The sequence below is a fragment of the Mustela putorius genome, unplaced genomic scaffold (assembly GCF_011764305.1).
Source record: "Mustela putorius furo isolate JIRA1106 unplaced genomic scaffold, ASM1176430v1.1 tig00001033_pilon_pilon_pilon, whole genome shotgun sequence".
NCBI lineage: Eukaryota > Metazoa > Chordata > Mammalia > Carnivora > Mustelidae > Mustela > Mustela putorius.
Window position 1 is genome coordinate 2,303,708 of NW_025421540.1, and position 25,383 is coordinate 2,329,090.

Genomic DNA, 25,383 nt, shown 5'->3' on the forward strand with positions numbered 1-25,383 from the left:
CCCCTCCCTCCTTGCAGATTTCACGTCTGGAGTGGAAGGCCTTTGGCCCCAAGGTGTCCAGACCAATTCTTTCCAGTTCAGCCCCTGAAGTTTGTTTCTGATGCTGATATTCAAAGTGTTGTTTCAAAGAGAGTGGATTTTTTTGTTTGTTTTTTTGAAAACTTGATGGGGACGAATTTTATCTTTTCCCCCCGCCCCTAGGTACAGAAGAATTTCTGTTTTGAAAAATTAGTCTTTCCCAGTAATTGTCCCTCCTGCATTCTCTTCTCTTGTGTCCTCGGCTGCTTCTCTCGGTCTGGTTGATGAGATTAGCAGGCAGGATGTCCGGGTATGCCAGACGGTAAAGAACAGAGGCAGGACAGGGTGGGAAGGCCCAGGTCTGTCTTTGGGGCTGGCTGGGGATGGGGTCCTTCCTAGGAAGTGCTTGTTCTCCAGATGGTGACGTGTCCTTTGGGAGGTTTGGGGGATTTTTTTTGGCCTTTCTGAAACCGTGGTGTCATTCCCATGTTCCATTATAATGTTGTGTAAGGGGGCGAGGCCTCCAAGAGACACGGATGGGGAGAGAGTGGAGACGGGGGTGCGCCGATAACATTTTGGCTTGTCTGGGAGGTCCCCCCCATCCGTCGCGCTGTCTTCTCCCGCCCCTGCCCTGCCCACTGCTGCCTCATTACCTGAGACAGTAGATTTCTCAAAACAGAAATTGCTCACGTTCAGGCAAAGATGAATGGCACGGGAATGGCGAAATGTGTCATAGAGCCTCCTTCGCCGTGTGAATTGTCGCGGATGCTAATGGAAACGTTTTAGCTTTCCTGCTTCCCACCTGCCGGAAGAAAGATGAGATGAACTACTTGTGTGTTTATCCAGCACGGCTACAGAGTCGGGAGAAACGCTCCCTGACCTTTGCTCCTTCTGAGGGATTTACTGGGTTCCAGCATTGTACTTTTTTTTTTTTTTTAAATCATGGTAAGATACACATACCATAAAAATTTACCATTTTAACCATTTCTATACGTACAGTCGAGCGGCACAAAGCACACTCGGACTGTCATGGAACCATCCCTCCATCCATCTCTAGAACTTTCTCATTTTCCAGACTGAAACTCTGTGCCCGTGAAACACTAACTCCCGTTCCCCCTCCCCCAGTCCCTGGCGGGCACCATTCTACTTCCTGTCTGCTCCGCTCCTCCCGACCCGTTAGATAAGTGGGATCATACAGTTCTTGTCCTTCCCTGACTGGCGTCTCTCACTCGGTGCAGCGTCCTCCAAGGTCATCCATGTTGTAGCCTGGGTCAGGGTCTCCTTGCTTCTGAGGGTCGACCACTCCTCCCTGGTATCTTTCTGTGCCATGTGCCCTGCGAGCTGCATTGTCCAGGGGTCCCTGTGTGACGGCTGTGGGACGGCAAGCTCCATGCGCCTCACTGTGACCCAGGCCCAAGGCCCGGGGCTCCGCACAGCATTGTCATTAGGAAACTAAGTGGCTGAGTAGCCTTCGGGGAAGCATCTTTTTAAGCAATGTGTTATTTGTAGAAAAGTTAAGAAATTCAGATAAGCAAAAATAAGATTATTCATAGGTGCCCCACACCCCACCAGCCCACAGTGACTCCTGGGACTCCTCCACTACCTGTTACCCACACCTGTGCTGGGCTTGTGTCCAGCTGTGCTTACCCACCTGGCTAAGGTGGGCCAGATGGGCCAGGCCCAGGTATGGGAGGCCTGGGGCCCCAGACACCATGTCTGAGTCAGCTCCGGGGCTTTTCAGTGTTTTTGTGAGACGTTACAAAACGTCCCGTAGTCCTCCAGGCAAGTAACACTGCTGAGGATTTGGGGGATTTGCTGAGACGTTTACCCACATGTGGTCCTCTGTCCCGGTAATAGTCCCTCAGCGTTCTCCCCGAGTCTGTCATGGAGGATGCCACCCTCCTCCCTCCTCCTGCCTAACTCCTCCCTCAGCCTCCTGGGATGGCTCAGGACAGGACAGGCCACAAGCAGCCCCTGCCAGCCACTTAAATCAACATTTTCCTCCATGCGGCACCATACTGGATTTCACCTGCCTCTTCCTGGGAGTGTCTTATCATAAACTCCTCCTCGTGTCCATAAATGCTTCCTGTACAGCATTTTTAATGACAGTGATGTAACCAGTTACCTAAGCCCTTTGAACTTATCCCGCATTGTAGGACCTAGAGAGGGTTTCTAGCAAACATCCATCGAGGTAAATCGTTATATGCCCCTAATTACTTGTCTGAAAAAAATCCCTCAAAGTGAAACTGCAGGGTTAGTGGCAAGGCATGTGTTTAAGGGCTTTTCTTTTTATATCAATTGCGAAATTGTCTTCCAAAGAAGGGGACTGTTTCCTTGCCCCCCAGCCAACGTTAAAAAACAAACCTTCTAATGTCCTTCCCCCAAACCTTCCAACAAGGAGGAAAGAAAAACCGAGGACCTAAATCAGGTCAGTAGCCAGGAGTGTGATAAAGCTATTAAAGTAGAATGGTCTTGAACTTGAATCTGTCGAACTCGAGCATCCGGAACCATTCAGACGGCGGCTCGGCGCTGTCTGCGCCGGCATGCCGCACCTGAGCTCCTCTCCTCCGCTCCGGGCACAGGGTTTTCCAAGATGCTCACAAGCTAGAGTAGGTCCAGATGATGTGACTCAGATGTGAGGGGGCCGGAAACACATCTGATGAGGAGGACTTAAAATAACGGCATGTTTTTACAGAAGGCCTTAGACGGGGGAAATGGAATCGTGATGTCCAAATATTTGGAAGGCGGCCACAGAAAAGAGGCTGAAGTCTCATTTTTTTCTCTCTGTTGGAGACTTGGGAGAGTGGAAGTCACAGGCAGGCAGTTTCTGTTATTGTATAAAGAAGCTCATGCCAGCAATTCCAGCTGTCTGGTGAAACAAGCTCCTCTTGAAACAATGACTTCTCCATCACTGGAAACTCCCAAGCGGTGGCTGGAGGCTAGGGGCTGTGCTGAAGAGATCTTCCCACACTTGCAGAGAAACAGTGTCCCTGGTTCCTTCTTCCTCCAATCACAGGGGATGTCCGCGTTCAAGAGACAGGCACACGACTTTTCAGAGACTCCATCCCACCAGCCACCACGATGCTGGGGAGGTGAGAGGGTACTTGCCAGCAGAAGTGGGACCTGCACAGACCCTGGGGTGCCTTTGGTGCTTCCCTTAAACGCCTTTAAAGTGAGTTGTTGGCCACAGTGGAAGGAGCACGGCATTGGGAAGAAAGAGAGCTGGGTTTGCACTGTGGTACCATCATGTTTCACCTTAACCTCTAAGTTTCCATTCCCTGATCTGTAAAATGGGCACAGTAATAATAATACATATTTTCCAGGGTCATGGTATGGTGTGGCTTGGGTTTGGGTGAAGCGTCTGTCCTGTGGCCCTGGTTAATAGGCTCCCTTTTTCTCTGCCTGTACCTTCCGTGTGTCAGTTTCAATTCTCTTCACTTGGATACCTCTCCTAACATTTGGGATAAAATAGGTGATCCGTAGAGACCACGTGCAACAAACTAGAGTCATTATAATTAGACACTGTCACTTAGGGGGAAACAGAGTTTCTGTTTAAAATTTGGAAAAGAGATAGACGAAGATTCCGTGGTTTGCAGCCAGGCCTAGGCCTCTTAATGCAAAGCAGAACTGTCTCACGGCGTTTTTTTAGCTACTTTGATGGCACCAGTCATTTTAAATAAATTAAGGGTACGTACCCTCTAACATTGATTTTTTTTCTTTTATTTTCATTAAGTGATTAAAGGACTTCTAATCTCTTCTTCGAATTTCCTCTTTCTTCGTCCTTGAAAATGAGTTGTGTAGGATTTCTTATTCCAGGAGACAGCGTCTCATGGGTGAGCAAAACTTCCTGTCCTACCAGCTATCCAGTGACAAGAAATAACAAAGTATTATTTACATGTCTTTGTCACTAAATGGATATATTTGTTTGTGGCCCCAGCCTTGCCCCAGTCTCCCCTTTCATGTTGCAGCATTATGACCTTCTAGAGGAAAAATATTAGGGACTTTTTTTTTCTCTTAAGCATAGTAAAATTACATTCCATTTGAGATCAACCAGGAGGTTAACATAAATCTGAGAGCTTTGTCCTTTGATTTAAAATACATTCTATTTCCCTTCTTGGCTGCTTTCCCGGAAGGGGGCTGCTCTGTTTTACACAGACTAGCTTTCAATTTGTTTAAGACGTCCTTTCCGGGGAGGATTGGAGCGAAGGACTACAACACAGCATAGCCATGATAGAGCAGCAGTGAGTGCAGAATCCAGAAGCTTCCTGGCCCCTGGGCTCCCCACCCCCCAAATCGCCGGCCTGGTGGGACCCACGCCAGCCCAGGCACTTTCCTTCCCCTCGTACACCTGTGGGTGTGGACAACCAGGCTGTCCTCGGGGACACATGGCAGCCAAGTCCTGATCTGCCCTATGTCACTGACATAGGGACCATGTGGGTATGTCCCTGAGCACTCGGGTTTTCATATGTTTTGTGATATTAACCCTTTGAAGGTTCCTTTTCATAGATTGACGTCATTGTTGCCTTAAAGATGAGGCTTAGTGAAAGGAAATTTTTACAGAAGAAATGGTGTCCTTTGGCAATGTGGCACTCTTTTAAATCAAATTTAACTGAACGAGTCACCCAAATGCAAGCAGGTCCCTGGTTTTAGGGTTGGTGATTAGGAGCCTCGAATGAGCTTTGCTGTGGAAATGCCATCCTGGGTGGCACTTAAGACCCCCGCGGTAGCTGGAATGGGTCCCCGACCTCAGGCCACGGAGCAGGGCCTCCCGTGGGCTTCGGCACCTGTGCTGCCAGCGGTCTCCGTCTGGGCCCCATGGACCATGTGTGCTTATGATCACCAGCTGGTCTCTGCGCCCAAGGCCGCCGTGCCATTCCGCAGTGTGGATGAGATCTGGGCAGGTGTTGGCGGGGGGACGGGGACTGCGGATGTCCACTTGGAAGAACAGGATTCAGAAAGGTTAGAAGTAGCTCGGGAGCCTGCTGGGGTAGATGACGGGGAGAGAAGACGGTCTGGCTTCCAGAAGCATCACACTGCAGAGCCTGGTCTGTGAAGGAAGCAGGTGTGGCAGAGGAAGCGTGGAACCACGTCAGTCAAAGGCGTGAAAAGAAAACAAGAAGAAATTGTTGGGCCTGAGGTTGGTGTGACTGGGGAGCAGGTGGTAATGGCTGTGGGGTGGGCAGGGGGACGTCTGCGGCGTGGATTGGCAGGGATGAGTGGCAGGAAGTTGTCTTCTCACTACCAGGCTTAAGACCCTTTCCTGCTGGGGCTGCAAGGGGACACTCATGAGGTCCAGGTAGGGGTCTGGTCCATCTTCTGCTCTGGGCTCTTCTCCCCTGAGGTGGCTGCCCTGGGCCTCACCCTCTCTTACCTCTGGATATTGGTTCGTGTGGTTGCAAGGCTAGCAGGGGACTGGCCCCCCCAGACCCCCAGGAGGCCTCAGGGTGATGATCTGAGGGTGCTGGGTGCGGAGCAGTCTTGCTTCCTTCCCTGGACTGGCCTCCACTCCCAGCAGAGACCAGCTCAGGCAGGAGAGGCGGGCCTCTAGCACCGCCGTGGACCTGTGCGAGCAGTCACAGAACGAGCCAAGGCTGTGGGCACTGCCCCGGTTGCAAACGGCTGCACTTGTGCGTTACTTCTTTGCATTATTAAACATACACCATGTGGCAGGTTCAAGGCTGGGCCCCGGGTAGAAGCAAGAAGAGCAAGCAAACAAGCAAACAGACCAGACAGCAAAGAGAGCTGCGGGCAGGCATTGTGCATGCGTGTGCAGGAGCACGGGGGTGTACCTGGGCCTGCACAGGGCCTGGGGAAGGGCCCGCAGAGGGAGGCCAGCCCTGGCCCTGTGCTCAGAGCTAGGGCGCCAGGGGGAGAACGCAGCGCTTGTCCCTTTCTTGGTTTCTATCACCTCCATCTAGGCACTGATGTCCACACCAAGAAGGGTGCATCTGATGTGGCAAAGAGGGAAATTGCAGGCAGAAGCTAGGTGAAGGGTCTTTAGTGAATGCGTCCCTGGGTGCAGACGGACATAGAGACAGGCACCGCGAGGTCTCGGTGAACTCTGCTGAACCCGCTCAGCACTTCAGCAGGGCATATGCGGTGGTCTCTGTTTTCAAGGGGGAACTTAGTTCCTTCCTCGGCAGAATTTTGAGTTCAGTTATCAGAGGGTAGGAGCTGTGATTGAGGAAGAGGGAAGAGGAATGCTGTAGCGAGAGTCCATAGCGGGGGACACCGGGAGGGCCTCCTGGAGGAGGTGGCCACGTTGAAAAGCAGCCCTGCCTTGCAGTGTTATGAAGTCTCATTTGTCGGTACACACAGCCCGGGCTCTGCGCAGGTGGGTGGAGGGCTCAATTTACTGAGGGTTCACGGGTAGACTGTAGAAGGCAGAGGAACGAGGCTGGCAAGAACGGGAATAAGATCTCAGCCATAAACAAGTAAAGCCACACTGGGGCCCTGGGTTCTGCTGTGGCTCCTTGTCGAGAAGACGGGACAGGCTCGGGGGACAAAGCAGGGCCACGCACAATGGAGGAGAGCAGAGACTCCTCACAGGTTCAGGGCCACGAGCAGTAGGCTTAGATCAGAAAAGATGTGCTTCTGGGGACCTGGGACTCGTCCTGGGGAGTGGGCAGGGTCTTCCTGAGCAGGGAGCAGAGGGGGCAGGTGTTTGGGGGGTCATCTCCCCCCTTACTTTGGAGGCTCTCCCACTGAGCGTCCGTCCTTCTCCCCACAGCCACAGTCACTTCCTGGAGTGCAGGTTTGGTCAGCACTCTCCTGCTCGAAGCTTCTGTGCTCCTGGAGCACGGAGAATGCCGTGGGAACGCTTGAGCTGAGGCTGAGACTCGGTGCTGGGCACAGGCTGGCATTCTCCTCTTTCATCCCCTGTCTCCACACCCCCTTCCCGCCATCCCACTGCAGCTTCCAGTATAGCCCTCCCAGGGCCTAGCAGGCTCCTGGTCATGCCTCAGGACACAGCCCAAATGCCCCTTCTCTGGGGCTCTTTCTGGCCCTGGGTCACAGACTCATCTTGTCCGCATGTGTAGTTCTGGACCAGAGGCCGCGTTCCTTCTCGCATGCTCTCTCAGGACTGGCATCCTCTCCCTGCCGGCCTGTGGCACACAACTTGGGGAAGACAGAAGGCAGAGCATGTCTCCTCCAACATTAACAACTTCCTTACAGTATGTTGGCCCAAAATAGAACGGCTGTCGTAGGCAGTGAGCAGTCCCCCAGGACTGCATGTGTGAGCGGGGACAAGATGCCGAGCGGCCCCTAAAAGAGAGTCTTCCAGCTGTCAGATGCGACAGGGTGGGTTCCGGGGCTCACCAGGACGTGAGAACCTAGAGATGGGGCCAGAAACCCATTCCCACCCTGTCCACATACACACAGCCTACACGGCGGCCCTCCGTCCCCATCCCCTTCTGAGCAGAAGGAGGGCGTCTGTGTCTGCGGCTGGCACCCGCCGGCCCTCAGGGTGGGACGGGGACAGGGCGGAAGGGTAGAGGGAGGGACCCCCTGGCCTGCAGGTCAGGCTGCTGGGCGCTGTGCTTCCTGCCCCCACACTTCTGGGGGATCTGCCTCACCTGAGAAATTCAAAACCAATTTAAGTAAGAAACTGAGGGGCCTCGCTGATCATAACCCACAGTGAAACTTACACGATCTGAGAACAGGCCGCTCCAACTCCCGTGTTCCAGCCTGAGCTCCATCCTGACCCTTCTTCTTGCCAGCATTGGTGCCTGTGCTTCTGAGCAAACCTCCCCTCCGCTCTCCCCTGCCCCCGCTTGGGAGTGTGATGGTATCACACCGTCCCCCTGCTTGAGGCAAGCAGAGACTCACCCTGGGCTTATTACTTTTTCCAAGTGTTTCCTAGGAATCACAGACACAGGTTAACTTACCCATGCCCCCCCCCCCGTCTCGCGGGTGGAAGGGGGCTGCAGTGAGGGGTGAACTGCCCTCCTGCGTGTTCTCACCTGACCAGGTTCTCGCAGGGACCTTGGAAGGCAGGTGAGGTGAGTTTCCCTTCCACTTCTTCCCGCTCCTGCCCTCGGGTCAGCTGCAGAGCTGGGACACCCGGGGAGGCTGTGGGGGGACTGGAGGGGTGGTGACTGGGCGGCTCCCAGCGACCCTCCATGAGGAGCCTAGGTAGGGGTTAACACCAGCAAAGTGGGGGTAATTGTGTTTGTGTTTGGCCCGTTCTACCCGTGAAGTCAGTCAGTGTTGTACATAGTCGGTGGCTTAGGAATTATCGTTGCTGTCATTATTTCATTTCTTTTTCCAAAAACTTCTGCAGTGAAATATCATTCTGATTGTGCACAGACTGGAGGGTATCACACCGAGCTCACGCCTGGGTCTCTGTCCCGGGGCCCTTGCTCCCCCTGGCCGCTCCTCTGCCTGCATTCCGTGATCGCCGGCTGTGGACCTCCAAGCCCCATCCAGGAGCCCGACGTTGGCGCGGGACCACCCTTGACCTCGCGTCCTCAAGGTTCTCTGCGCAGCGAGCACAGATCCGCCTGGCGGGCTCGCGAGGGCAGCGGCGTCGGCAAACAAATGGAAGGGGCCACTGTCCGGCCTGGGTGGAGGGCACTGCTCAGAGGCGGGTGCCAGCAGTGCGGCGATCCCACTCTTCAGAGCCCATCCGGAGCTGTGTGGCTTGGGGCAGTGTGCAGGGTCTGGGGTGTTTTTCAGGATCAGCCTCAGGTGCCTTAGACCAGGTGGAGACCATCCGCAGTAGCTGGGTCAGCAAGCAGGTGTATGCCGCCCGCACAGGGTGTTGGGGCTCGTGGGGGAGAAGCAGCAGCAAACTAGGAGGAGGTTTGGCTCTTGGGTCAGGGGCTCCTTCCCAGTGCAGCTGGGAGGGGAAAGCCTGTGCCTGGGGCGATGGGACACAGGTGGGGCAGCACTGGAAGCCTCCCACTTCAAGGAGAAGCTTGACCTTGAAGGGCAAGCTTGACCTTGAAAGACTAGGTGGGCTTGGGCTGGCCTCGTGTGTTCTCAGAAGGCCCAGGGGACCGAGGGAGGCTGCCTGAGGGCCGGGCTGGAACAGGGAGGGGCTCCTCACCCAGCCGCATCGGTCAGCATGAGGGCCCCAACAGGTGCCTCGTCCTGTCTGCACAGCCACCATCAGGAAGAGTCTCAGTCTTTCAGAATCTTAGGTTTCGGCACTCCCAAGGCCAGTCCGTCCCTCCTCGGAAAAGTCTATCTTCTGGAAATCGGTTTCTTCCTCAGCATTTTCATGACCTCATTTGATAAAAGAGCCGTTTTCACGGGCCTCCTCGGGGTCATGCCCACTTTCTGCTGTCGTGCTCTTTAACTGCCAGCTGTTTTCCTCTTGTCTTTGGGGATGAAGCCGGTCTCTGGCTTGTCCTGTAAAGTTCTCTATCTCGGGGGTATTTCCTGCCCACTGCTTCTGGCTGGCCCAAGTGCATGGTCTCTAGATTTGCTTCTGTGTGCATGTTTTCGAAAGCTCTTAATTTGCAATGTGCTTTCTACAAATTTTAAAGAGGCGGTGGAAGTACAAGACAATGTATGGATGGCATTTTTTAGAAGTCGGGATGTTCAGACATTATGTCTATTTTTTTGGTTATTTCACTCCAGCCTGTAACTTACGCCCCTCCTGTTCTGTGCTCTCTGCATCTGGGGGATTCCCTTGCTGCCTGGGGCTGGCCTGGGGCATATGTCCCCTTTGGAAACCCCGCCCGCTCTCTGTCTTGCCTTTCCCTCTTCAGGCGGCTCCAGCCCAGGGAATTCTATATAACACAGAGTATCTCCTTTCTATAATGGTTCTTCAGCCCTGCGTTTTTCAAATTACAGGTTGTGACCCTTTATTAGAGGATCTGTCACACCCACGTAAGAAAAATAGACTGGATCTGTTCACATGCAGGAAGGGTGAAACCGTCTTCTCGGTTGTGTGCATACATGCACATCATGACATCTGGGACACGAGAGAAAAACGCATGTCCATTAGTCAAACATGTCCCTGCTGGCTTCCAACATCCTGCTAAATTTTCATGGAAAAGAAACCAGTTAGTCTCTCCAGTAAAATGGTCTGATGCCGTGGGAAAATTGTCACAAAATTGTCGCAAGGCACACCCCCAGGAGTCCCGTTGAAGATGTTCCCGAGTGGGCAGCAGTCACGGTGTGCTGCCTCTGACTGGTTCCTGCCATCTCCGGAGGATATGTGTCTGTCACTCCTACTCATTGTTCAGAGCTCAGCTCAGACGGTCCTTCCCCAGGGAAGCCTTCCCTGCCCACCCCCCCATCTGCATCAGTTTCCTCTGTTAGATGCCACCACAAACTACATTTCCTGCCTTTCAGAGCACGTGGCCCAGTTTTTAATGACACATCGATCAGGATGGTCACTGTATGGTCTGTCTCCCTCCATCTTCTAGAACATGACCTCCACGGACGGGTCTAGTTTTGTTCATTCAGGAGCCACTGCCAGGCCTAGCATATAGTCCACACCCTAGTACAAACCAGTGGCCTCAGGCCACATCCCCCCGCCCCCCGGTGACTGACATCTGGCATCCCATAAAACCCTCTGCTGTACTCGAGTCTTTTCCAGAAAGGGGGTGGGGGTCTCCTAGCCCCAAGATGTGCAGGTGGGATCGAAGCCCCAGGAGCTCCTTGGAGGCCTTGGCCCTCAGCCACTGCTCTTTCTACACACACACCCACCCCGACCGAGAGTGAGCGGACCTTGTGCTTACTGTCCCCAGTGCTCCTAGTGAGACTCACGTAGGGCGTAACCATTAGTGACAGACCATCTTTTGGGTGACGGTCTCCTCTCTGGCTGTTGGTGGGGGACCCCACAGTTCCCGGTTCCATCGTGCAGACTCATCGTTGCAGTAAAGGGTATTCAGGCCAGTAAGCATTGGTGGGAACCAACTCACTGAGATTCCGCAGTTAAGTGTCACAGGTATGGATTCTAGCTGAGGCACAGGTGGGGGTTTTTTCCTCCTCTGTCCCCAAGAGTCTATGAGGCAGAAGGCAGAAAGATGGGGAGAGAGGAGGACTGGTAAGTATTTCTAGGGTTGCCTTAGTGTGCAAAACATGTTTCCCCCCAAAAATGTTTGGGAAACATTTTATTTTAGGTGGGAGAAAATGCTGCCACTCTGGCTAGCTCCTGTGACCCGACATTTATCGGGAGCGTGGCCTTGCCGTAGCCAGAGCGCTCGTGAGTCATGAAACTACTTTTCCATTTGAGAGACCGGACCTCTGTGACCCCAGCCATCATTTCCACGGCAACCAGCTGCGATGAGATGGGGGTTTTGACCTCGCAGGACAGTTGTAACAAGAAGCAGATGAGCTTTTGGATGGGAAATTTATTCTGTGGCCTTGAACAGATCTGTAAGTGAATCTCAGTTTCCTCATCACTGACACAGAGAAAGGAACCCGTTGTCCTTTTGATTGTACGTGGAGAGATCGTGTTGGAAAAGCACGTGTGCAGGTATTGTCGATCATACCTAACCAGCCCCACCAACGCTTGACATGGGGCAGAAGGACAATCACCTGCACCCACGGGTCTGTCCCGGGTCGCTGTCAGCAGGCCTGCTGTCACCTCTCTGACCAGCATCTCATTGTTAAACCGGCTTCCTGGCTGGTCCAGGACAGGTGAGCTCACTGCCACCCCTGGGCCCTTGCACTGCAGTTCCCTGAGCCTTTTACTGTGTTCTTCCCAGAGGCCTATGTGGCCCAGTCCCTCCCTTTGTCTGGGTGTCTGCTCAGAATCCCCCTATGAGAGAGCCCCATGGGACACCCCATATGAAATAGCAACCCCAGAACAGTCAGCCCCTTCGTGCCTTTTCTTTACAGCTTCTGTGACCACCTGGAATTTCGTGAGCTTCATGAGGCAGGGGCGTTGTCATAGTTTTCTTTTCATGCGTGTTTCAAAGAATAAAACCCTTGACCGCCATCCTGAAGGCAGCCCGCAGCCATCTGAAGCCAGAGGGGACATCAGGTCCTGAATTTTCTCTTTGCTTTGAATCTGTCTTCCTTCCGCCTCTTTCCCTGAGAGTGTGGAGGCCATCACCTGCTTCTCCAGGTTCTGCCCTCATTGCGCCCAGGCTTGCCCAGGCCCACCCCGCCCCACAGCGCTTCTGCTCCTAGATCCCAGGCTACCGCCAATACGGTCCCTACGCCAGATCCCAGTCGAAGCCCCCTGCGCCGCTGTTGTGTTCCTGGAGAGCCCGTGCTTGGCCCTTTGGGGCAGCGGCTGCATATCTGGCCGTGAGCCCGGCGCTGCATATGCGGACAGGCTGCCATGCCTCATACCCTCTCGACACGTGTGCCGTGTGGTGTATATAGTAGGAGCGGCTCTGTGTCCCCCTGGTGGGGTCGGACACGGCAACAGCTGCAAGAAGAATCCCTCGGGGCGTCTCACCGAGGGGTGTTTGGACAGCCTGTGCTCGGGGGCATCATTGTTGGTTTAAATGTTTATTTCTTTGGGGCACCAGGGTGGTCCCGTTGCTGAAAGCATCCAGTCTTGGTTTCAGCTCAGGTCCCAATCTCAGGGCCGTGAGATCGATCCCTGCGTTGGGCTCCACACTGAGCACAGAGTCAGCTTGAGAGTCTCCCTCTGCCCCTGCCATTGCAATTCATGTGCACGCATTCTGTGTGTCTCTCTCTCCCAAAATTAATTAATTAATTAATTTGGACATTATCTCTTTCACCTTATCTGAGGTATGTTGGGGCATTACCGTAATCCCTGGAAAGGTGGGACGAGCAGACATAAATCTCCTCTCTCACAAAGTGTGCACAACACCGTGCTTACGCAGGCTTTGGTTGGCACAGACTCTTATTCGCAAGACAACACCTGAGGTCCATGTCTCTGACTTGCAGGTTGCACACTGTCCAGTGGACGGACATGACAGCGCTCACTTGGGCTGTTTTCAGCTAGTTTGCTGATGACGGTTGCCAGGAGAGGAGGCCCCAGGCACTAATTCCTAAGGCTGCCCTGTTCCTGTGATGTGTGCTGGCCCCCCAGGCTCATTTCCCCTGGTCCCACACCCTCTGCTCTGTCCTTGCAGGAAAAGTGCGGTGGCGGGACTTCAACCAGGAAGCTTACGTCGGAGGGACGATGGTCCGCTCTGGACAGGACCCCTACGCCCGCAACAAATTCAACCAGGTGGAAAGTGATAAGCTGCGGATGGACAGAGCCATACCCGACACCAGACACGACCAGTAAGTATGGAGCTGGGAGTGGGCCGGGGCCTCACTTGCTTTCTCCCCACAGCCCAGTAAGTAGCTTTCACTGGGCCATTCACATTTTCCTGTTCCTCTGGGCAGCTGGTCGTGTGTTGTGCCTTCTACGGGTGGTGAAGCTGGAAAAGTTCTGGGGCTTGCGGCAATGGGACTTCACCCGTGGGAAGTGACAGGTCCATTTGGGATCAGATTCTAGGCTTTTGGATGGCCCGAGGCAGCATCTGGAGGCTGAGGGTTACTGGCCAGAGCGTGGGAGTCAGCAGGGGAAGTTGTGTTCCTGGTGTCATGTCCACTCATCACTTGTCTTTTCTAAAATCCGTGCACACACAAGCATCATTTTCCATCATTCAGCAACTTCGTCGGCAGGAAGAAAATCTGAATTCTTGCTTATTAAGACAGTGTAAGTCGGAAATGCTGTAGAGACTAGAAAAGGGAAAGAAACAGCCTAGCAGGGTCGGTGTGAGACTGAGACAGGAGGCACAGGGTGACCTTCGACCACACCAGGAGCTCTTGTCTGCATCCTTCTCTTGATTCTCCGGAGATCTGGGAGCTGCAGGGGGAGGGCACCCCAGGGTTCCTCAGGCTTCGCCGACGAGGTCTCCAGACATCCTAACGTGCGTGTGTTCATCACCACTTACCAGGAAAGGGATATCCCTGGCCCTTGCTCTGACCTTCCAGCCTTGCTGCTAGGAACCTCTGATTGGGAGGCTGTTCACACAGGCTTCACTGGGGAATCATCTTGTTTCAGATCATTAGAGAATAGGCAGCTGCATTTGGAGGGCAGCTGTTTTCCTGGGGGCTCTGCGGGCGTTCCTGCTCACTGAGTGACTTGGTGAGTCCTCCCTCTGTCAGGGATGGCACATCACGGATGTACATTTATTGTGACTCAGACGCTGTGTCTGGGTCCTGGGACTCCAGCCAGAAAAGTCTTGTCCTGTCCTGGTTGGGGGGTGCGGGGTGTGGGGGACTACCTATGCACCAGGAAGCAAGGGGGTTCAGCCCCCTGAGGCTTGAATAGTGTGTTGCAAATCAGTGCGTTTGGGCCCCCTAGGAGGTAGGAAGGCCAGGAAAGACCCCAAGGAGGGACAGGTCCTGAGCTGGAGGCCTCTGGAAAGAAGGACAGGGAAGAGGCTGTGACAGCCCGCTCTAGGCTTGCAGGGAGCCAGCCAGGAATCTGATTGCTCTGGGTGAGCACCGGGGATTGAGAGGAGGGTAAGCTGATGAGAGACGAAAGTCAATGACATCACCCACGGACACATCTTAGAGTTTGCCCTTGTTTTCTAAGTCTGTAGCATATGTGGAAAGTTTTGTGGTTTTTTTTTTTTTTTGGTCTCCTCCTTTCAGGGAAACTTGACCTAACTGTGTAGACACAGTTAACTGCCAGGTGGACTGCGCAAATAATAAGCATGCAGTGGACGTGTGTGATAGATTGAATGTAGGAAACATTTGACCCATGTGTAAATGTATGCGATATGTGATGTTAAAATCTTACCATTTTTTTAGATTCAGTCCAAAATACTGTTTAATGTCTACTGTGATCCAACCGTCCTTTCTCGGGGCAGTCCTGACCCTGCAGCCCTCGTTCAAGTCAGCACTTAAGTTAGCACCCTCTCTAAACTAGGGCTTGCTGCCGTGGGATCCAAGGACCCTGGGGAAGCCACATGGAGGCTGTGGGACCCTAAAAGTCCCAAAGCTCTGTGTGCAACCCTGGGGCATGGCCATGCCTGCCTGTGTCGAGAGAGGTCCTGGGTGCCTGGGTCCCCACCACCAACCATCTCCAGGCTAACTGGCCTGTGTCAGACGCTCCTTGGGACACCCTCGTGCCACCCACCAGCCTCGTGGCGCTGGACACAAAGGTGGTCCTCATGGCACAGAGAACAGGGAGGCTCCCATTGTGTCAGAACTTGCCCAGTGCCTAGGAGCAGCTAACTTAAGGCCAGAAAGGGGCAATGTGGCTTTTTAAGAGGGGCTGGGCCTAAACCCAAGAGAGTGGTTAGAGATCGAGCAGACTCACACTCGGAAACCTCCCCTGGTGGCTGGACTCGACTGTTTGGAGCCCCGTCTCGCTGAGGTGGTACGCTGTCACTGCTCCACTTGGGTACGAGTGTTTTTCTCTGGGGCTCTTATTCCGTAGTCTTTTCTTTAGAGCCGCGAGAAAGTGTCTCTCTCGACTGCTCATCAGAGTCTGGACAGCGGTTCTGCCGCCAGTGCGAGCCCCTGACAGTCCCCCAGACCATATATAGACAGACGTCCCTCCTTTACAGTTTTTGAGATAGGACTTCGTCCGAACAGGTGTTTGACACTTCGTCTCAAGGTGGGATGTGTTGGGGGGCTAGGGGGGCCAGTTTGAGTTCCAGCTACTGTGTGACGTTCGTTTGCATGTGTTCAGGGAACAGCTGGGATGCCTTCCCCGTTTGTTTGACTTCGGCTAAATTAAAGTCTGCCCAAGTCCAGCGGATGCCTGGAACTGAGCCAGTGCGCTGTCCTCAAAGTGTGAGCTTGAGGAGAACTGCTCCTATTAAATGTCAAGTTAAGGAGATCAAGTTACGTCTAGGACTCCCCCTTCCCCACTCCCCGCTGTTTCTCTAATAGCAATTAAGGCATTTGACCTTCTACACAAATGTCGCGTTTTTTGTTTGTCTGCCTCTGCAGTATCCCCCTTGGTCTGGGATTATGGAAACCTTTGGATTCAGCCTTCACTTGGGATAAATCTGAAAGCAACGGGCATGGTTCATTATGACCAAGGTGTCTGGAGTCCCACAGATCTTGGTCACAATCCCAGACTCTCCGGTTCTTAATTTTGTGGCCTTTATCATTTGTACGATGATGTCACACAGTCACCTCTGGTTTCCGTGAGGATTAAACAGAATGTTCACAGGGGCTGGTTCCTCCTCCCATGAGATTTTTTTCAGGGACCACGTCAGCAAGGAGGCCCTTGACCTTGATGGCCTCCCCTAGGAGTGCAATCTCCTGGCCCCATGCCAGCATTCCTAATCCCCCACGCCCTTGACTTTCTCCACAACTCATATCACCCCCTACACACCATGCATTTGACTTATTTATGCCTTCCTCTGTCTCTGCTCCTCAGAATAGTGAGAGCGCGCCCGGACAGGACGACTCTCGGCACCCAGTGAGCTTGGCGCGTATGTGCTGAGCCAGTGTATTAGTCAGCACAGAGCCTGACATATGGTGAGCGCCCACTGAGTCATTACTGATATTAACAGTCACAAAAGAATAAAGGAGGGTAGGGGCGCCTGGGTGGCTCAGTGGGTTAAGCTGCTGCCTTCAGCTCAGGTCATGATCTCAGGGTCCTGGGATCGAGTCCCGCATCGGGCTCTCTGCTCAGCAGGGAGCCTGCTTCCCTCTCTCTCTCTCTGCCTGCCTCTCCATCTACTTGTGATTTCTCTCTGTCAAATAAATAAATAAAATCTTTAAAAAAAAAAAAAAAAGAATAAAGGAGGGTAGAAGGGAGAGTTTTAAACAGTGGAAATCAGATGAACCCTAAATAATTCCACCATGTTTATGTTCCTCCTGGACTGGAAAGCACTGCAGTTAGCATCCTGTCTGTTGTGTGGGACAGATACAAGGGGTCAGGGGTTCAAAGCCTTGCAAAAACAAAAACAAAACAAAACTCCACACATTTGGGTAGGTCTTCATTATGTTTTTATGTGTATAAAAAAAAATTCTGTGCCAAAAAAATACAGAGAAGCAGGAAGCCTTGAAAAGCTTGCCAGGAGTGAAATCCTAGATCTGACATACAGGAAACCCTTAGAAATTAGAAAGTAGAAGCCCATGCTGTCCTTGAAATACAGTTTCTCCAATCCAAAAAAAAAAGCTTCTCTACCTCATTTGATGTTACTTGAAATCTCAAATAAGCTATTAAGACCAAAATAAATTTTAAAAAACCAATGGCAATTTTGAAAGTGCTGTTTTGGACTCTTGGTTTCTTCCCTCTCCCGCCTCTGGGAAGCTGTTGTTACTGGCCCGGCAAAAGATGATGCCGGAGCAGCCTGGAAAAGATCCAGGTACACACGCGCTGAAGGGGGAGCCAGCAGGACACGCTAATGGATTGGACGAGGGGTGGCGCGCCAAGGTTTATGCTAGAACAAAGGAAGAGACGGGATGCCTTTACGTGAGATGGGGGAGGCTGAGTGGAGCCACTGTGGGGGACGCACCCGGAGCTAACGTGTGCAAGTGTTCCATTCCTGACGCAGTTCTAGATGGATGTGTGTCTGGTGTGTGGGAGAAAGGCCTTGGTGGCAGTGTGAATTTGGGAATGGTCTGTGTGCAGATGGTGTCTAAAACCACGAGTTGAACGTCATGTCCAGCGAACACAGACAGAAATAAGGAGAGGCCCAAAGACCAAGCTCTGGTCCACCATGGACATTTTGGCTGTAAATGCGAAGCCGGTGCTAACACTTGGAGGACGGTCCAGCATGGTAGACCGCTCGCTGTTTCCTGTGGGCCATGAGAAGTGGAGAAGTACTGTTGTTGCCTTTTTAGAGGAGGGGTATGAAAAAGCCTTGCCAGCACCCAACTCAGAAGGGTTTTGTGGTGTTTGTTTTTCGTTTACATTTGAGTGTGTGTTTTGTTTGCCTTGCAATGCGTCTGATGGCAAAGTCAAGTCCGGAAATCAAGCGCAACCCAAAAAGTTTATAGAATATTGTTCTGTCTGCTGGGGAAAGCTGGAGCTGGTTTGCTTTAAAATTGTTTATAGAAGTAAAATCAAATAAACCTTCAGGGGGAGAAACCTTATTATCCTGTTTTCTTCTTTTCCCTGTCAGCCAAACACCATTCCTTTTCATTTATTTATTCAAGTTGCCGAAAAACGAAAGGCTCTTGGAAAAAGAACAGGTTTTGTTCAGGTTGCAAGAGTTTAACGATCAGAAAGTTTCTCTCTGTGTCACCGCCCTCTCCTTTGATCACTAAGTTTAAAAATGAAGGGTTTTGAAACATTTTGAGTCTACCACTGGAACACTGCTCTTGAGAACCGGGCTGCCTAGACTGCATCCCACAAAGGACCCTTCTCTCAGAGAGAAGTGTATCCAAGCTGCCCACCTAATGGATTCATCTGGCAGGCACTAAATCGAGAAAACACTGTTTTTACTCAGTCCATAAATTAAGAGTTGTAAGGTTTGGTTTGGTTTCCTTCAAGATCATCCCCGAAGGGCTGTGTTTTGAACCAGTGTTTTAAGTGTTTGGCAGTGATGCTGCCCAAACACAAAGATCAGGACTCTGGGGGCGGGGGGGGGAGGCATTCTTCCTTCCTTTCTTTTATTTATTTATTATTATTATTTTTTAATTTATTTATTTAATTCATTTATTTTTTTGCAAAATTTCAACAAGAGGCAGGCCTTTAAGTCATGGGCTGTGCTGTTTATCCTGGCAAGAACGTCCGCATTCCGCATTGATGTCAGCTGTTTTAAGAGCCGACGATCGGGATTAAGGGTTGTGGGGAAAGATCCGATCTGAACTTCTCATTGTGGATCCGTAAGAATAAACAGAGTGGAAGCCAAGAAAAAGTTTTCTACATAAACTCAGCCGCTTGGAGGGACGCTCGGCTGCAGGCGATGGTCACGGGACTCAGGGTTTGATTTTTAGGAGAGCAGAGGGTCCAGGGAAACAGGAGAAGTGCGTCTCTGCAGGGACTCTGGCTCCTCGTGAGTGGGTGCTTGAAGGTGGGGGCGTTCTTAGGCAGGCCCAGGGCTTCGTTGTCATTTCACATTCTTCTTATAAAACGGATATCTTACAAACACACGCAGCTGACTTCCCGACGTGGTAGCTGCCTCCTCAACAGCCCGGCAGGGCTCAGACCCCTGAATGTCTGGCCACCTCTGTCCCGCCGTCCTGGTGTGCTCTAAGTTCAAGTGCCTTGGGGGCATTTGTGGCCAGTGGGACTGAGGGAGGATGGCTTAGCGCACCAGTAAGCCTTTAAAGTCTGTTCGATAATCTCGATAGCAGAATATTTATTGGGCATTTTATCCGTCATGGCCTGTGCTCGGCCTTTTATGTGCACTGACTGTATTTAATCTGCTAGCACTCCCGCCAAATAGGGAGGGAGAGCATTCCGTGGGTGATGTCATCCACCAGTCTCCAGAGAGCCGGCTCCTGAAAGCCCTGGGGCCTTACCCAGCAGGCAGAGTGGCTGACCCCATGCTGGCTGTGGGTGGTTTCCTCCTTCGTCCTGCTGTCAGCAGGAGTACCCTTAGGGTGTGGCAGACAGTTGGGGTACCCCAGCCCCCACCGAGGCACCACCTCTATCTAGCGCCCTGAGCCCATGGAAGTCCAGGCACATTACCGTTGAGAGGCCATGACTTTGACCGCGTTTCCACAGGCCGGATGGTGAGCTGAGCCTCAGAAGCTGGGTCCCTTGCCCGCGGCCGCGCACGCCGGTTGGTGGAGGAACCGGGGTTGCGTGCACCAGACTGCCCACCTGAGTTCGATCTCCAGTGTGGCCACCTTGTCATCAGTCTTCATGGGTGTCTTTCTCCTGCTCCTGGTTTTCAGACTTAAATGCACCTAAAAAGCAGTCAGAGTTGGAGACTCAGAGCCAAACGCCTGAGCCACATTGGCCCTCTGCCGGCCACCTGCTGATGGAGTCCTGCGTCTTCAGTTGGAGAGAAGCAAGGTTTCTGTTTCTCTCCCTCCGGCCTCAGGCGCCCCACAGGACGTCATGGAAGAACGCGCCCCATGTCCATTCCCACCGGAGAGGTCTGGGTGGGCAGTCGGGGGCGGCCGGCGGCAAGGCTCTCCGTCACCTCATCCTGGGGCCTGACTTGCCCCTTTTTGTGCACAATTCCAATCACAGCCCTGCCACTGTTCACCAGCTTCTTTTGTCTTGTGTTTATTTGTTTCTTTTTTATTTTTAGTGTTTTGTAAAACCAGCTCCAACAACAGGCTACTCTTCTTTTCCCCTTTGTGCATTCCCCTTTTTTGTCTATTTGAGGCCTTATCGGCATCTAAAATAAAGAATGCCCTAGACTGGGAGACAGTATAAGGCACAGACAGTGAAGATTGTCTGCCTCTGTTAGCGGCTCTGATGGCCCTGGTGGAGATCTCCTCTTAAAAGATCGGTCGCCAACATCTTGAAAGCTGAATCCCCGAGTAGCTGTACACGCACATGGCTGCGTTTCCCTGGCTATGACTCTGGGTTATAGAGATGGCATGGTCCTAAATGAGTCATGTAATTTTGTTTCTTTATTCTTTGGTTCCCTTTCTACCAATATCCTGGGACTACGGTGATGAACACGAAGGTTCTCCCTCCCGGCCCTCAAGGAGTTAGCGGTGCAGTGGGAAAGGCTGGCGGAAATACAGTTGCACAGTCCAGGAAGGGCAACCAGCCAGCTCAAAGTTGTGTTCCGTTGCCCTCTCTTCTTTGGGTTTTAGACCCGTTATGAGAGGCCGTTATTCTCTGGGCAGCCCGGCCCTTTTATCATCATGAAATGCCCTCTTTACCACTAGGAATGCTTTTGTCGTGCTTAGTATTGGTAGAACTGCCCCCATCTTTCTTTGGCTTATGGGTTTATGTTGTCTGTTTATTCCCATGCTTTCATGTCCAGCCTTTTTTCGTCTTACATTTAAAGCGTGTCTTCTGTAAGTAGCAGCTAGTTGGGTTTTGGATTTTTATCCACTTCAATAATCTTGTCTTCTATTTAGACTTCTATTTAGATCTTTCTATTTAGACTGTTTAGTTCTTTTACATTTAGTACAAGTTCTGACGCATTTGGGTTTCATGCTAGCATCCCTCTGTCAGTGTCCTCTTCTGGCCACCTGCTTTGTGTTCCTTTTCTTCCTCTTTTCTGCTTCTTTTGATGTAAGTATTTCCCTCTCTATTAGCTTGTTGCATTCTTTACTTAAGAGAATCTAATGTAAGTGAATAATTGTATTATTTCCTAAACAGTGCATGGGCCTTATAGCTCTTTCTCCCATTAGCTTTCCTCTCTCCTGCTTGATGGTCTCTTTTGTCATATGGTTTTGTTCTCTCTTTATGTGTAACTCCACAGGACATCTTCTGTTTTTTCATGCAGTAAATATCCTTTCAATTTATTTGCATATTTGAGTTTCCATTTTTCCTCATCTCATAATTTTCACTTTTCCCCCAGGACCGCTTTTCATCTGCCTGAGAACTTCTGTTAGTACCACTTTCCTGGCAAGGAAAGCTATCCTTTTATGTGTCTGAAAGCACCTTTATTTCACTTTTAGTTTTGAAAAGTATTTTCACTGAATTTAGAATTCTAGGCTGACAGTACTTTGGGCACCTTTATGTGGTCTTTCTGTTGTCTTTGGGCTTCCATTGTTTCTGGTAAAATATCAACTGTTGATCTTACTGTAGTGCTTTTTTTTGCAGGCATTTTAACTTTTTCCCTAGCTGCCTTAAAGATTTCTCTGTCTTTCGTTTTCAGAAATTTCACTGAAATGTGCCCAAGTGTTTCCTTTGTATTGAACCTGTTTGGGTTTGTAGATTTCCTGAATTCGTAGCTTCATGTCTTTGATAAGTTTTGTTTGTGCTCCATGTTCTCTCTCTCTCCCCCTCTGGGCCTTAATTATGTCTTCGTTAGAGATTTCTAAATGTCCTTGCCCCTCCTGTGCTCTTTTCCATATTATTTATTCTTTTTTATTCCTGTGCTTTAATTTAGGTATAGTCCTATTGGCCTTGCTTCTGGTTCACTAATTCTTTCCTCTGCTCTGTTTTGCTTTCAAGTCCGTCTGCTGGTTTCTTAATTTTAGCTAATGTTTTTTGTTGGGTAAGAACAAATATAGAAATATTTAAAGGCCTGAGCTGGTGTTTTCATCTCCAAAAAGGAGTTAGTTTTGCTCCTGGAAGACAGTTAAAATAGGGCAGGTCACCTGGGTCAGGTCTGAAACTGAGCTGGCATAAAGCTGGGTATCAGCCTTTCATAGACCTCTGCTGAGTTTCCAGTTCTCTTTTTCTACTAGGAAGTAGCCCTTTGGGATGCCACCTGGAAGCCCAGGATGTTTATTTGAGCCCCTTGGCAAGACCTGAACTCCAGTTCTGGGCTCTTCAGCTCCAGGCCACCTGCAGAACCTTGGCTTCCATCCCCACCTGCAAAGCCCTCACTTCTGCTTGGCTTACCCAGTCTCATGGCTTCACACTGCTTGAGGGGAAGAGGATCAGAGAACACTGGCCTTACTCTGGGGGCCTCTCTTCTTTCTGGGAACCTGGCCCTGTAACACCCAGCTGCCTTGTGAACTCTCCAGTGCCTTCAGAGAGATTTTTTGATGTGTTTCATCCACAATTTCTAGTTCCTTTTAGCGGGTAGATTGGTCTATACCAAAGAACTTTTACAATCACTGAAAACAGGAAACAAACAAACAAACAAACAAACCTGAGTGTCCTATTTGTAATCCAAACTCAGTCTGAATCTTGACAGTTCGTAAATTTTGTCCTGAGCAGCATTGTCAATCACAAATGAGAACAAGTAAAAATAGCTGTGGACTTGAGTGGTTAATGGCTCTGTCATTTAACTCCCCAACTAAGGTCAGAATAGTCTCTGTAACCTCTGGGTTTCTTATCTGAAAAAACACGATAATGCATGCCCTCTCCATCTTACCCTTTGCTATTAGGCTCAGACATCTGGGAAAGACTTCATAAGCTGCAAACAGCTACACAGATACAGGCTATTATTGTATTGTTATTTTACGTGACCAGCAGCTTGTATATATGAGAAGTCAGCTTTGAGCAAGGACTGAATTGTTATTCTGTTAAGCTTTACTCTTGATATGTGTGTGCCATTGAGGGCAGACCTTCAGCCTTCTCTGTATGAATGCCTCCGTTGTGCTGAGGGGTAAGTGGGCCTTCTCGTGCAGATGCGACATTGGAGAGCGTTGCTGTTGACCAAGAATGGTAGAGGAAATAACTTTGAAACGGTGATTCCACCTATTTTAGAAAGAAATTAGAGCAAGAAAAATGGGGGTCATCAGCAAGTTGTTGGTAAATGAGATGAATCTTTGGGTCTGAGCCAACCCTTGTCTGTCGGCCACTCACTTGAACGTGTTGCTTCCCATCACCATGTAACTGGTAAAAACTTTTCTTTTTAAATAGGAGGATTTTATTTATTTTAGGAATTAGTCAACACAGGATAAACTGTGTTTCAGCCTTCTCAGTCCCTTGGGCTCTATATTTTACTTTTCTGAAACAATACGATTTCAGAGATTACTTGCGACTTTTTGATGAGCTGGAAAGAAGCAGTGTCACCCCTCGATGTCACCTGTGTCCTTACCCATCAATGCCTGCCTGCTCAGCGATGTGACTGACCACTTCACATGCATCCTGGAGTGTTAGGTGTTAGTGGTGGAGCCTATGAGAACCCACATCTCCATCCCAAGCTGTAAAATTAGAAGTACAGACTTTTAAAATAACACGCATCTTAACTATACCAAATCAATTGGGATTTCCTCCATCTGACAGTGATGAGAGAAAAAGAAAATCCACATCTTTGGAAATTTGAGTCTATTAAAAGAAGGAAATATCCCAATAGAAAAATTGCACTCAGGTTTGAAATTTTATATTCAGCACTGATTTCTTTTGATGCTTGCATTCATGCAGTCATTTAGCAAAGCATTTGAGGACTTGCTGTGTCACAGGTATTTTTCTGGTCGCTGGGGAAACGTGGTTGAACAAAACTGATTTTTTTTTTTAAATGGCTGCCTTCCTAGAGCTTACGTTGCATGGGGGTGGGGGAGGTTAGAAGACAGTAACTAAGTGTTAAAGTCAATAACATGTTAAAGGCATTACAGAGAAATAAAAGAAGGGTGGGGTCAGAGAGTGTGATAGTCAAGGTCAAAGGTCCATTGAGTGCTTAGCCACAGCAAAAGAAACAGCCAACAAAATGAAAACGTACCAACAGAATGAGAGAAAATATTTGCAAATCCTATATCTGATAAGGGGTTAATATAAAAAAATAAAGAGCTCATACAACTTAATAGAAAAATATTTAATAATTTATATATGTATAATTTAATATATAATTTAATTTAAAATGGGCAAAGGACTTGAATAAATATTTTTCCAAAGAAGATACATGAATAGCTAACAGGTGCATGAAAAGGTGCTCAGCATTTCTAATCAACAGGGAAATACAAATCAAAACCATAATGAATTATCATCTCATACCTGTTAAAAGAACTGCCACTCAAAGACAAGAAATAAGAAATGTTGGGCAGGATGTGGAGAAAAGGGAACTCTTGTGCACTGTTGGTAAGAATATAAGTTGATGCAGCCACTATAGAGGACGGTGTGGAGGTTCCTCAAAAATAAAAAATAAAGGGGCACCTGGGTGGCTTGGTCGGCTAAGCACCTGCTTTTGGCTCAGGTCATGATCCCAGAGTCCTGGGATCGAGCCCCGCATCAGGCTCCCTGCTCAATGGGGAGTCTGCTTCTCCTTCTGCCCCTCCCCACTGCTCGTGTTCTGTCTCCCTCTCACTAATAAAGCTAAAAAAAAAAATTTAAAAATAGAGCCACCCTATGATCCAATAATTCTTTTTCTAGATATTTATCTAAAGGAAATGAAATCACTGTCTCAGAGATAGCTACACCCATACACCCCTATGTTTTAGCAATATTATTTATAAAGCCAATACCTGGAGCAGTGCTAAGTGTACATTGATGGATGAACAGATAAAATCTCTCTCACACACACACGAATATTACTCAGCCATAAAAAAGAAGGAAATCCTATCATTTGTGACAACATGGATGGACCTTGAGGGCATTATGCTAAGTGACAAAAGTCAGACAGAGAAAGGCAAATATTATCCGATCTCACATGTAGGTGGAATCGAAAAAAAAAAAAAAGGAAAAAAAGGAAAAGAATAAGAAAAACAAATAGATAGAAAAGAGATCAGATTTGTGATTACCAGAGGGTGGGGGTGGGGGGAGAATTGAAGGCAGATGATCAAAAGATAGAACACCCAGTTAGAAATAAGTACTAGGGATGCGATAGACAGCCTAGTGAATTTGGTCAGCACTATGTTTATTTCTTAATTTAGTCAGTATTTTATTAAATAAATAATTATTTAAAATGATTATATTTTTATATTTTATCTCATTTATTTTATTTTTATATTAATTTATTTAAAAATTTTATTAAATCATTTAGTCAGTATTTAATTAATTTATTAATTTAGTCAGTATGCTATGTTTGAAAGGTGCTA

The 25,383-nt window shown here is 49.9% G+C and overlaps 1 protein-coding gene across 2 annotated transcripts in view; it reads left to right on the forward strand.

The window, feature by feature from the left end:
• GALNT2 (polypeptide N-acetylgalactosaminyltransferase 2) overlaps nt 1-25,383 on the forward strand; it is a 179,453-nt gene that overhangs the window by 100,934 nt on the left and 53,136 nt on the right. For both annotated transcript variants that reach the window (XM_045087095.1, XM_045087094.1), the window contains exon 3: nt 13,035-13,188. In XM_045087095.1, the coding sequence (XP_044943030.1) occupies nt 13,035-13,188 (154 nt within the window). The remainder of the gene's footprint in view (nt 1-13,034; nt 13,189-25,383) is intronic.